At 51.3% G+C, this 13,805-nt stretch overlaps 1 protein-coding gene across 1 annotated transcript in view; it reads left to right on the top strand.

Moving 5' to 3' along the window:
- Positions 1–13,805, top strand: part of LOC116958729 (3'-5' RNA helicase YTHDC2-like) — a 35,617-nt gene that overhangs the window by 17,169 nt on the left and 4,643 nt on the right. The window contains exons 10-15 of the mRNA XM_076059662.1: positions 162–288; positions 1,251–1,316; positions 5,867–6,048; positions 6,962–7,058; positions 8,148–8,235; positions 10,983–11,322. Of these exons, the coding sequence (XP_075915777.1) occupies positions 162–288; positions 1,251–1,316; positions 5,867–6,048; positions 6,962–7,058; positions 8,148–8,235; positions 10,983–11,322 (900 nt within the window). The remainder of the gene's footprint in view (positions 1–161; positions 289–1,250; positions 1,317–5,866; positions 6,049–6,961; positions 7,059–8,147; positions 8,236–10,982; positions 11,323–13,805) is intronic.

The raw sequence follows: 13,805 nt of genomic DNA, 5'->3' as shown, positions 1-13,805 counted from the left end.
GCTCGGAATGCTCCCTACGTGTGAGCGTCAGAATTCGAATGGTCGAATAAATTTGTTGCTGCACACCTGCCGCTGAAGCTGCTTCTGCTGCCCCTGCCACCGCCGCTGCCGCCGCCGCTGCCGATGATGATGATGATGATGATCGTCTCTCTCCTGGGCAGTCGACTACAGGCACAGCGAGAAGACCGCCACGCCGCTGATGGTGGCCGCCGGCCGCGGCCTCATTGACATCGTGGAGCTGCTGCTCCGGATGGGGGCCGACGTCAACTTGAAGGACTCCAACGGCATGTGAGGGCACACCTGCACCCCCATCCCCGCTTGATCGCAATCGGGCGTTGACACAGCCCCGGTGGAAGGTTGTAGCGGGTTCTCGGAGACGACTTGTGGAGGCAACGCGTTTGTTCAATAAACGCTTTAACAGCAACGGTCTCAGCCTTCGCTAAGGCTGCAGCCATTTTTACTCATCACCTAGGGAGGTGCAGCCTCTGGACGATCGCGAATTTACACCGGACTACAGCCCTCAGCTCCTCCGGCTACGAGTGACCTAGGGGAGGCTCCTCTGACCACTGGCCCACTCGGACACGACCCTTAACAAGGACGTCGGGCCGCGGGTTGCCAGAGTCTCACACCACTGGCCCACAGAGTCCCCGCCCTTACAAGGACAGTGGGGCTAGGGGGTCCCCAGGGTCCTGGCCAGCTGCTGGTCTTCTGGCTTCTGTCTTGGACTGGCCCCGGACACGTTGAGAGATCCCGGCTTTTATACACCTCCCCTGTGTGTCAGCCTCTGGCCACGCCTCCCTTCCAGAGAGTTCCGAGGGGGGGGGGGAGGTCCCGGGGGATCCTAGAACACCCCGCAGCCCCCTCCTGCTTTTGGGCTGTTAATAACCGGGGTGGCCTGCCGGATGCGAATTGACAAAACCTTCAGCAAGCGGCGAGCGGACCTAACCGCTCGGCCGCGTCTCCGCCGTTTGTTCCCCCGTCGCCCGACATCCGGCCTCGTGGTGCCTGACGCCCATCTCGTCGCGAGCAACATCCGCCTCTCCCCCTGGTTTAGTGGTTTTTGGGTCCGACAGACGGTCAAGCGCTGGTGCGGCCTCCCCTCCGCAAGATGCGCCGCCCCGTGCTCGTTTTCCCGGTTCGGCGCAATCGCCCGGTGTCGCCACGGTCGAGACGACCCCCACCCCACCCCCCCCCACCACCCCCGCCCCCCAAATGCCCTTGCCGTAGTTTCTTTTTTTTCATTTCCGCAGGAACACTTTCGACTGGGCGAAGAAATTCCATGAATCGGACGTGGTGGAGCTCCTGGAATCGTCTGCGTACGTTATCGGCGATGGCACCGCCTTATTCGGGCAACCGGTTTAATGTAATTCATTGTAGAAAACGGGGGCCTGGATTCGATGCCTGACTCGGGATACTTTGTCCGTGTTGTTGAGTTTGTGCGCTCCCTCTCCACGGCTGTCGTGGATTTCCCCTCCAGCTTCTTTGGTTTCCTCTCAAAGCTTAAAAGCGACAAAAAATTAACATACCTCGTCATTAGCATTGGTCACGCATCCCAGTGCTGAGAAATGTATCCTGCACGTTACTCAATTGGGGGGTGTCGCGCGTGACGGCAATATTTCTTCCGTTTATTTTTGAATGAAATAACTCGGCGGCATCTTCATGGAAAAATTGCCTTGAGACTCAGTGAGGATTTCCTGGGTACTTAACAGTCGCAAAAAGAGATCGTCATGTTTCAATCCACTGGAAGAATGCCTCTCAAATACGTCTCGTCTCTCACAACCTCACGATGCAACAATCTACCCCAGAGACAAGTCTTTCACAACCTCACGATGCAACAATCTAGCCCAGAGACAAGTCTCTCACAACCTCACGATGCAACATTCTACCCCTGAGACAAGTCTTTCACAACCTCACGATGCAACATTCTACCCCATAGACAAGTCTCTCACAACCTCACGATGCAACATTCTACCCCGGAGACAAGTCTCTCACAACCTCACGATGCAACAATCTAACCCCGGAGACAAGTCTCTCACAACCTCACGATGCAACATTCTACCCCAGAGACAAGTCTCTCACAACCTCACGATGCAACATTCTACCCCGGAGACAAGTCTCTCACAACCTCACGATGCAACAATCTACCCCAGAGACAAGTCTCTCACAACCTTATGATGCAACATTCTACCCGGGAGACAAGTCTCTCACAACCTCACGATGCAACATTATAACCCCTGAGACAAGTCTCTCACAACCTCACGATGCAACAATCTAGCCCGGAGACAAGTCTCTCACAGCCGCACGATGCAACATTCTACCCCAGAGACAAGTCTCTCACAACCGTACGATGCAACAATCTACCCCTGAGACAAGCCTCTCACAACCTCACGATGCAACAATCTACCCCAGAGACAAGTCTCTCACAACCTCACGATGCAACAATCTACCCCTGAGACAAGTCTCTCACAACCTCATGATGCAAAAATCTAGCCCAGAGACAAGTCTCTCACAACCTCACGATGCAACAATCTACCCCAGAGACAAGTCTCTCACAACCTCACGATGCAACAATCTACCCCAGAGACAAGTCTCTCACAACCTCACGATGCAACAATCTACCCCAGAGACAAGTCTCTCACAACCTCACGATGCAACAATCTACCCCTGAGACAAACCTCTCACAAACTCACGATGCAACAATCTACCCCAGGAGACAAGTCTCTCACAACCTCACGATGCAACAATCTACCCCTGAGACAAGTCTCTCACAACCTCACGATGCAACATTCTACCCCTGAGACAACTCTCTTACAACCTCACGATGCAACAATCTAATCCCGGAGACAAGTCTCTCACAACCTCAAAATGCAACAATCTAACCCCAGAGACAAGTCTCTCACAACCTCACGATGCAACATTCTACCCCAGAGACAAGTCTCTCACAACCTCACGATGCAACAATCTACCCCTGAGACAAGTCTCTCACAACCTCACGATGCAACAATCTACCCCGGAGACAAGTCTCTCACAACCTCACGATGCAACATTCTACCCCTGAGACAAGTCTCTCACAACATCACGATGTAACAATCTACCCCGGAGACAAGTCTTTCACAACCTCACGATGCAACAATCTAACCCCAGAGACAAGTCTCTCACAACCTCACGATGCAACATTCTACCCTGGAGACAAGTCTCTCACAACCTCACGATGCAACATTCTACCCCTGAGACAAGTCTCTCACAATCTCACGATGCAACAATCTACCCCAGAGACAAGTCTCTCACAACCTCACGATGCAACTATCTACCCCGGAGACAAGTCTCTCACAATCTCACGATGCAACAATCTAACCCCGGAGACAAGTCTCTCACAACTTCACGATGCAACAATCTAACCCTGAGACAAGTCTCTCACAACCTCAAGATGCAACAATCTATCCCGAGGACAAGTCTCTCACAACCTCACGATGCAACATTCTACCCCGAGGACAAGTCTCTCAGAACCAAACGATGCAACAATCTGCCCCGGAGACAAGTCTCTCAGAACCTCACAATGCAACATTCTACCCCTGAGACAAGTCTCTCACAACCTCACGATGCAACAATCTACCCCTGAGACAAGTCTCTCACAACCTCACGATGCAACAATCTTACCCCGGAGACAAATCTCTCACAACCTCACGATGCAACAATCTGCCCCGGAGACAAGTCTCTCAGAACCTCACGATGCAACAATCTACCCCAGAGACAAGTCTCTCACAACCTCACGATGCAACATTCTACCCCTGAGACAAGTCTCTCACAACCTCACGATGCAACAATCTACCCCGGAGACAAGTCTCTCACAACCTCACGATGCAACATTCTACCCCAGAGACAAGTCTCTCACAACCTCACGATTCAACAATCTTCCCCAGAGACAAGTCTCTCAGAACCTCACGATGCAACAATCTACCCCTGAGACAAGTCTCTCACAACCTCACGATGCAACATTCTACCTCATAGACAAGTCTCTCAGAACCTCACGATGCAACAATCTACCCCGGAGACAAGTCTCTCACAACCTCACGATGCAACAATCTACCCCTGAGACAAGTCTCTCACAACCTCACGATGCAACATTCTACCCCTGAGACAAGTCTCTCACAACCTCACGATGTAACAATCTACCCCTGAGACAAGTCTCTCACAACCTCACGATGCAACAATCTTACCCCGGAGACAAATCTCTCACAACCTCACGATGCAACAATCTGCCCCGGAGACAAGTCTCTCAGAACCTCACGATGCAACAATCTACCCCAGAGACAAGTCTCTCACAACCTCACGATGCAACATTCTACCCCTGAGACAAGTCTCTCACAACCTCACGATGCAACAATCTACCCCGGAGACAAGTCTCTCACAACCTCACGATGCAACATTCTACCCCAGAGACAAGTCTCTCACAACCTCACGATTCAACAATCTTCCCCAGAGACAAGTCTCTCAGAACCTCACGATGCAACAATCTACCCCTGAGACAAGTCTCTCACAACCTCACGATGCAACATTCTACCTCATAGACAAGTCTCTCAGAACCTCACGATGCAACAATCTACCCCGGAGACAAGTCTCTCACGATGCAACAATCTACCCCAGAGACAAGTCTCTCACAACCTCATGATGCAACAATCTACCCCGGAGACAAGTCTCTCACAACCTCACAATGCAACAATCTACCCCGGAGACAAGTCTCTCACAACCTCACGATGCAACAATCTAACCCCAGAGACAAGTCTCTCACAACCTCACGATGCAACAATCTACCCCAGAGACAAATCTCTCACAACCTCACGATGCAGCATTCTACCCATGAGACAAGTCTCTCACAACCTCACGATGCAACATTCTACCCCAGAGACAAGTCTCTCACAACCTCACGATGCAACATGCTATCCCGGAGACAAGTCTCTCACAACCTCACGATGCAACAATCTACCCCTTAGACAAGGCTCTCACAACCTCACGATGCAACAATCTACCCCAGAGACAAGTCTCTCACAACCTCACGATGCAGCAATCTACCCCGGAGACACATCCACGCGACCACGGGGAGAACGTGTAGACTCCAAATATACAACGCGTCACGGTCGGGATTTACCTGGCACTTGCACAAGGGCTAATTTTCACCACGCTGTGGCCATGTCAGATGTTCCGTCCGGCACTGAAAATCAATGTTAGAAATTGTTTTTATCGTTAAAAAGGTTTACACGAGTTTGAGACGTGATTTGACTATTTTTTAATGAGTGGGCTTGGGCAGGATGAAGATGAGAACACGACCGGCCAAGATACACATTCACCGTGGAGATTAAATCAGTAATTTGCAGGTGCCTGGATAGATTCATGCATTGCAGGACCATTAGCGATGGTGACAGCTTGGGATGTCCCTGATCCAGCTGTAGATCGATCATGGCTTATTATTAATACGTGGCCAACGCTCTTAAATCTCCCTCACTGCCCCTGTCCACCCAGCAGTGTGAGGCGCCACGGTGGCTGGGAGATGTTAACTACCTCGCCTGATATACAGGAGGTCGTGGATTCAATCCTGACCCTGACGCCTGCTGTATATGCCCTCCCCGTGGTCACCTGGATTTTTCTCCGGGTCCTTCGGTGTTTCCCTCCACATTTTTAGAAGCACGCGTGTTAGAGTGTTCGTCTGCTGTACATTTCCATGTGATAAGCCGCTTCGTTGAGCTATCATTTGTGGCCGGGTCACTATTGAAAAAGAGCAATGTAGCTCAGTGGGCCTGCCTGGTAAAATACAAAAAATACTTTTAGTTGAATTCACCACCCCCCTGTTTTTTCTCGCCCGGTCTCCCAGGGCTTCGGTAGGCGAGCCCGGGCCTGACCAGAGCAAGCTGGCGAACGCCAGCACCGGGCTTAGCCCCGAGTGCCGTGAGCTGCTCGGCGTCTACCACCACACCTTGGACGATGACGACGACAAGGTGGACCTCGATCTCATCCTGCACCTCCTCAACCAGATCTGCCAGAGCTCCAGCGATGGTGGGTGCCATCCACCGCGCCCCGGCCGGACGACAGCGGCGATGGTGATGGTGGTGGTGATGATGGTGGTGGTGATGGTGGTGGTGGTGATGGTGGTGGTGATGGTGGTGGTGGTGGTGACGGTGGTGACGGTGGTGATGGTGATGATGGTGGTGGTGATGGTAGTGGTGATGATGGTGGTGGTGATGATGGTGGTGATGATGGTGGTGGTGGTGATGGTGGTGGTGGTGACGGTGGTGATGATGATGATGATGGCGGCGATGATGATGATGGTGGTGGTGGTGGTGGCGGTGATCGTTATTATTATGATGGGAATGATTTGCTGTTGACACAACTGCCCTCCATCACGCTGCGAGCGTCTCGGAGCGATTTGCGCTTTTCACTGGTGACATCTCAACAAGACTTTTGAAAGGGCAACCCCCCCACCACCAGTGGCAGCTGTCCCTGTGCGCCACGAGGTGACACGGCACCTGGCCTGTGAGCGGGGCATTAGTCTGGCCAACAAGAGGCAATGATCACCGCTTTGTATAATCCCAGAGAAGTAATTTGCAAGGGTGTTTTTAAATTCTACAAATAATCATCATAACACCGGCATGCAGTTGGCGAACATCTCTGCTGTATAGCTGGGGAAAGGAAGTGCTGTGGTCCTCCCAGGCAGCGGCGGATCCAAGCCAGCACTTGGATCAATTTCATGTTCACGTGCTATGAAGAAGAGCTGTTGCCCGAAACGTCGCCTATTTCATGTTTGATGGCCACGTACTGAATAAACTTTTCAAGAGTAAATCACGCCTTCAAATGACAGACAGACAGAGAGAACTCGTGCATTGACTCTTTCAACCTCAGCTGATAGAGCTTTAAACAAATACCGTTGAGCTCTTTGCTGATGTTTGTTGTTGGTGCTGCTGTTGTTCAGGAGCTGTGCTGATTTTTCTGCCGGGCTACGATGAGATCATCACGCTGCGGGACCTCATTCTCTGGGACGACAAAAGATTTGCGGGGCAGAGCCACAAGTGAGTACGCTTTACCCACCTTCCCGACTCTGATGGGTGGCCTGCCGCTGCGGACGTGCGTGCGTACGCGTCCGGGAGGAGGTACGGCTCGTGTCCTACATACAGCTCGGCGGCGTTTTTTGGCCCTGTTAGCCGCCCGCTTGCACGCATGGCCACTGGCGCTCGTGCCGTGCGTACGAGGGGCCCTTGACGACGGCGATCGTCATCGTCGTCGTTTTCTGACTGTGAGCGCCTTGTGAAGGTTGCTACCTCGCACGCGGAAACACATTTCTCTCAACTCTCTCGGCGACCGCGAGACCCTTCTTCCGTTCAGCTCCGTCCGTGATATTTTACCGAAGAACTCTGCTCAAGAACGCTCCTAGTCGCGTCCCATTGGTCAGATTGCTCGTGGAAATTTTTTTTTTTCTCATCGAGGCAAAGGACGGGCCCCGTCGCGTCTCACTGCGACGCACGTAGTACACACCGTCAACGTCAACTAAACCGGTCGTGAAAAGCAAGAGGGTAGAAAGATGGGGAGCAGTCCCGCTGCCCCCAAACCAGACTGGTCCCCACTGAAAGGGGTAAATTGTTCACTTGATTCGCTGCCTTGACCCGGCTTCTTGCATTTGCAAATTGCGCGTATTACGAAATAATATGGAGCAGGTAGGAGGGTGCGACGTTCACCTCCCTGGCCTCGTGAATGCAGGAGGTCGTGGGTTCGATGGCGACCCTGTGACCCCTGCTGCGTATTTGGAGTCTGCGTGTGTCTCTCTCTTCCCGTGGTCGCGTGGAATTTTCTCCGGGGTCCCTCCGGTTTTTCCCTCCGCGTTTAAAATCACCGTCACGCATTCGGAGCATTTGGCCGCGGCGTGTTTTCCGCGCGATAAGCCACTTTGCCGAGCTGCCCTTTGCTTTTAAGAAAGAGCTGCATAAGCTCGGTGGGCCTTGCCTGGTGAAATAAAAAAAATAGTTTAGTTTAGACGTCGCCCAGCAGCTCACCGCTCGTTTGCAGAGGTTCACGTTTTGGGAATCCAGCGGCCCGCCCCGCTTGAGTCGCTACTCGTCGGCCGCCGGGCGGCGTTTAAAGAGCTCCGTCGCTTGTTGTGGCAGGTACCACGTGTTCACCCTCCACTCCAACATGCAGACGTGTGACCAGAGGAGAGTTCTCAGGAGCGTGCCGCCGGGAACCCGCAAAATTGTGCGTATTTTATAATGTTGTCTCCTCTTCTAGCCTTGGTCGCTCCCATGTTGGTCCACCGGGGTGGGAGCAGGACGGCGGTAACGCGCGTGCCTCACAGCGAGAAGAGCCTGGGTTCGACTCCCGACTCAACCCCCCGTCGTGCATTGGGTTTCCTCCGGGTTGTCGGAGTCTTTTCTCCCGTAGCAAAAACAACAAAAAAACCTGCACACCAAACTCTTTGGTTCTATTCGGTAAAGTCACGTTCAAAAAAACAACAACAAAAAATAATAAAAAATTCACGACGTTTCGGTCCCACAACACAAGCGGCCTTCATCAGGTGAAGGGAGCAGACTGTCTAGAGGTCAGCGGTGTCCTCTAGACAGTCTGCGTCATCCGTACCTGCAGCGGCTCTCGAAGCAGCTCGGGGGCCTGGAACTCCGGCATGTTCCGGAAGCGCACCTTGCTGAACAGGTGGAAGCAGATGCCGGGGCGACACCTCCCAGCCCTGCCCCGACACCATCGCAATCATTGAAGACTTGGTTCATCAAGGACTAAACACTGAGGTACCCCCCTGAACATAGATGGACTAGTCCTTCTAAATAAACTGCCAAATCGCTGCGCGTGGCGCTGACGTGTTTTTATAAATAAACAAATACACCGTTTAAAAATAAATAAATTAATGCGAACCGACACACCTGATGACGACCGTTTGTGTTATGGTCGAAACGTCGTGAGAATTTTTATTGTCTTATATTTATTTTATTGTTTCCCTTCAACGTGGTGACTTTACCGAAAGAGCTAAGAATATGTCATTAGCCCGTGCGTGTTTTCTCGTGCACGTGTGCGTCGCTCTGTCTCACGGTGCACATTCCCAGCACGAGTGAGGCTGTGAACACGCAAAATACCCGACAAGAAGCCAACAGTCGGATGAGGCTGTCGCGTTGTTCTTAAGAGCCGGCTGCGTGGAGCGCTTCGCCGAGACGGCTGAGAATCCTGGGTTTCACGACCCGATTTTTTTGACCGCCTGCGATTACACCGCGGTGCGCACAGCTGTGGCGACTTGATGGTTTCGACCCCGGCTACCGATGGCCGTACAAACACACCCCGTCACATTTACCCCTGGTGCGCGTTTTGTTTGTATGTAATTACATCCCGGCTTAATTACAACCGACCTCTGTTGCTAGTCTATGGTTTTCTGTGTGAAGGTGCGTGTGTCTCTGTGGGGCCCCACGGTTACGAGATGTTAACTACGTCGCCTGGTATGAAGGGAGCGCGTGGGTTTAATCCCGACCCTGACGCCTGCTCTATGTTTGCAGTTTGCGTGTTTCCCCCCTTGGTCGTGTGGATTTTTCCCTGGGATCTCCGGTTTTTCCCTCCGCGTTTAGAATGAGCACGCATGCCGAGTATTTGGCCGCTATTAGTGTCCACGTGATAAGCCGCTTTGTTGAGATATTATTTGTGGCCAGGTTCTGAAAAATATCTCTCTAGCTCAGTGGGCCTTACCGGGTGAAATAGAAAGTTTAGTTTTAGTTTGCAGAAGAGTGGACGAGGCTTTCCTGGGGAAACAAGGATCTACGTATCACTACAAATGTAAATTTTTATTTAAAGCTTTCGTGACTGCAGGGATTCATATTCTTGGTTCTTTCGGTAAAGTCACCATGTAGAAGGCAACCAATAAAATAATAAAAATATAAAACAAAATTCTCACGACGTTTCGACTGCAACACAAGCAATCATCATCAGGTGTGAAAACCACAGCAAGAAAAAAAAATTATTGCTGTGGTTTTCACACATGATGATGATTGCTTCTGTTGCAGTTGAAACGTCGTGAGAATTTTATTGCTTCATTTTTTTATTATTTTATTGTTTCCCTTCTATGTGACTTTACCGAAAGAACCAAGAATATAATACAAATGTACTTATAGTAATTTACTTGTTTATCCAGGAGCTGTAGGACTCTTTTTCGGGAGGGTCCTGTAATTGAGTTTTTATTTCAAGATATTTTTTTAGCAAATCGGCGATGAGTCGTGTTTATTATTCACGTGTGAGAGGAAACGGGAGCACCCGAAGAAAACCCACGCCTTGCGCGAGGGGGCAACGCTCTATCCCCGCACAGATGGAAACAGATGGAGATCAGTCCACTTTGCTCTACTGCCTTGTGGCGTACCAGGGGTACGGCTCCCCCTCGACTCTTGCGGCCGGGGAGTTTTAGAACATTGGTGCCGCAATCAACTTCTTTCTTTAAAACTGCTTTTTGTTTTGAGTTTTTTCCCTTTCCTTCACCCTTCACCTCCAATTAGCAAGGTTGGCTACGTACAGTGCGAAAGAAGTTCAACATGCACACATAAAGGGACTCCTCTGCTTACGAATGTTCGACTTACGAACAAACCCGGTCCGTATGTCCAGTTGCCTATTCGGACCGAGAGTCGCGAGCTCAACTGCTGTGCAATTGACGGCGGTGGTGGCTTCTGCATCTGTAGAACGCGAAGAGCCCAGTGGCACCCACATCTGACGGGAGGTTACACAACTTTTAAAGCCATTCCCGGTGCTCAGCGCGCAGTGCCGTACGACGCCGTTAGGAATCGACAGGGGTACAGTTGGCACTTACGGACAAATCGACTTTTACGAACAGACCCCCGGAGCCTATAACTCGTCCCCTAAGTAGAGGAGTCACCGCCCACAACCCTCGCCGCTGCTGCCTCGAAAACGCCGGGCGATTGATCCTCGTTCACGCCCTCCGCTCCGCTCCCCTCCCCCCCCGCCAGGCGGCGAACCTGCTGCTGCGGCTGCGGCAGAAGTGGCGCGCGCTGTTCGCGCGCCGCATGCGGGAGCCGTCGCGCGCCCCGTCGCAGGCGGACGAGGCGACGGTGAGCGCCGTCGTCGCGGCGCTGGCCCGCGAGGACGAGGCCCTCGGCCTGCGGCGGCCCGCCGGCATCGGCCGGCGGCCGACGATGCCGATCGCTCCCGCGGCGAGGTTTTCGCCCCCGGCGGCGGCCGCGGCGGCGGCTTCGTGGATGGCCGATCGTTGCCGGATGAGTGGCGGTGGTGGTGGTGGTGGTGGTGGAGCCGGTGGTGGTGGAGCCGGTGGTGGTGGTGGTGGTGGAGGTGGGGCCGAGACAAACCGAGGAGTTGCTTGTGACCAAGATGTGAGGCCATGATCGTTTTCACGTTATTTATTGGGCAGGGAGGTCGGTGGCAGTTGTGTAGATAGCAACGATCTGTGGGTCTCTGTGTGAATGTAGAGGTCTGTAGGTCTCTAGGTGAGTGTAAATAGACCTCTATATACATCATTGGCTTAGATCGTCAATTCGCTATACTTGCAACGTGGATGTGAGAGGTCGTGTCACGTCCGTGGCTTGACAGGAGAAATAAAAACACGATTACATATCACTCTGAAACCAGTTCAACACGTAGTCAGTAGGCGTCCGCAACCATTATTATCCGTAATTATGATTTTAAGGTTAAATCGCATCAATATAAATGTGCCGTTAAATCCGCCACCACCCGACACAGCCAATTAGTAGGGTTATTCATGTAAACAAAGCATGCCAATTCGTTACTGGTACTGCACGCCGGTGGTGTGTTGGAGAGTAAACCCACTACAACATTTACAATCCGTTACTGGTACTGCACTCCGGTGGTGTGTTGGAGAGTAAACCCACTACAACATTTACAATTCGTTACTGGTACATCACACCGGTGGTGTGTTGGAGAGTAAACCCACAACAACATTTACAATTCGTTATTGGTACTGCACACGGGTGGTGTGTTGGAGAGTAAACCCACTACAACATTTACAATTCGTTACTGGTACATCACACCACGGGTGGTGGTGTGATGGAGAGTAAACCCACTACAACATTTACAATTCGTTACTGGTACATCACACCGGTGGTGTGTTGGAGAGTAAACCCACTACAACATTTACAATTCGTTATTGGTACTGCACACCGGTGGTGTGTTGGAGAGTAAACCCACTACAACATTTACAATTCGTTACTGGTACATCACACCGGTGGTGTGTTGGAGAGTAAACCCACTACAACATTTACAATTCGTTACTGGTACTGCACACCGGTGGTGTGTTGGAGAGTAAACCCACTACAACATTTACAATTCGTTACTGGTACTGCACTCCGGTGGTGTGTTGGAGAGTAAACCCACTACAACATTTACAATCCGTTACTGGTACATCACACCACGGGTGGTGTGTTGGAGAGTAAACCCACTACAACATTTACAATTCGTTACTAGTACTGCACTATGGTGGTGTGTTGGAGAGTAAACCCACTACAACATTTACAATTCGTTATTGATACTGCACACCGGTGGTGTGTTGGAGAGTAAACCCACTACAACATTTACAATTCGTTACTGGTACTGCACACGGGTGGTGTGTTGGAGAGTAAACCCACTACAACATTTACAATTCGTTACTGGTACATCACACCGGTGGTGGTGTGTTGGAGAGTGAACCCACTACAACATTTACAATTCGTTACTGGTACTGCACACTGGTGGTGTGTTGGAGAGTAAACCCACTACAACATTTACAATTCGTTACTGGTACTGCACTCCGGTGGTGTGTTGGAGAGTAAACCCACTACAACATTTACAATTCGTTACTGGTACATCACACCGGTGGTGGTGTGCAGTTCGGGGCTTTGTGTGTGTAAGTTTGTCCGTGCGCGGAGATGAGCCGCGTCAGCTCCTCGCACTGCAAACCCTCTCTTGAGTCCTCTGCCCAGCGGTGGGAAATCACGGCCGCCTTATATCTTGTCGGATCCATCAACTTTCTTCCTCCCTGCCTGGTGCCTTCCAATTCTTCATGCAGCAGACTTCTCTCAGTGCCTCTTTCCCCAACATCCCCCAAACCCTTCGAGAATTTTGAAAAACTTTAAAATTTTATTTCGAACTGTTTGTCGTGTTTAGTTTGCTTGTCCTTCACCCGCACTTACGATTTGCGTGGTTTGGCTGCGAACGGTTGCGAAATAAATTTTGATTTAAAGCTTTCGTGACTGCGGGGATACATATTCTTGGTTTTTTCGGTAAAGTCACCACCACGTAGAAGGGAAACAATAAAATAATACAAATATAGAACAATACAATTCTCACGACGTTTCGACTGCAACACAAGCATGATGATGATTGATAATGATTGCTTGTGTTGCGGTGCGAAAGAAGCTCAGCGTGCACACAGCTTCCTTTCGTCCAGCTGTCACCTCTGAGAATATGCCCAATGCACGTGCGTAGCCCTTCCTGGATCGTCGGCGTCACACACACACACACAAAGCGTCGCCTGTTTCATCGCACAGCGCATCGTGACACAGCGTCGTCATGTGCAGCAGCATCAACAGCAACCCTTCTAGAACTTCCTATCACGTGGTTTGTGTCCATACCACGTGTTTAGCCCCTCTTCTGTATTGTCGTCGTCACACGCACGGCATCACGGCACGCGGCAACATCACCAGATCGCGTAAACTATAAATGCGTGTTGTTACACCCACCACCACCACCCGACACAGCCAATTAGTAAGGTTTGTGACGTAAACAGAACGTAGATTTAAAGCTTTCGTGACTGCTAGGAT

The sequence above is a fragment of the Petromyzon marinus genome, unplaced genomic scaffold (genome assembly GCF_048934315.1).
Source record: "Petromyzon marinus isolate PM22_M1 ecotype Great Lakes invasive population unplaced genomic scaffold, UKy_Petmar_22M1.pri1.0 PM_G_Scaffold_11, whole genome shotgun sequence".
NCBI lineage: Eukaryota > Metazoa > Chordata > Hyperoartia > Petromyzontiformes > Petromyzontidae > Petromyzon > Petromyzon marinus.
The sequence above is the reverse complement of the archived record's forward strand: the minus strand, read 5'-3'. Positions and strand labels throughout refer to the sequence as shown.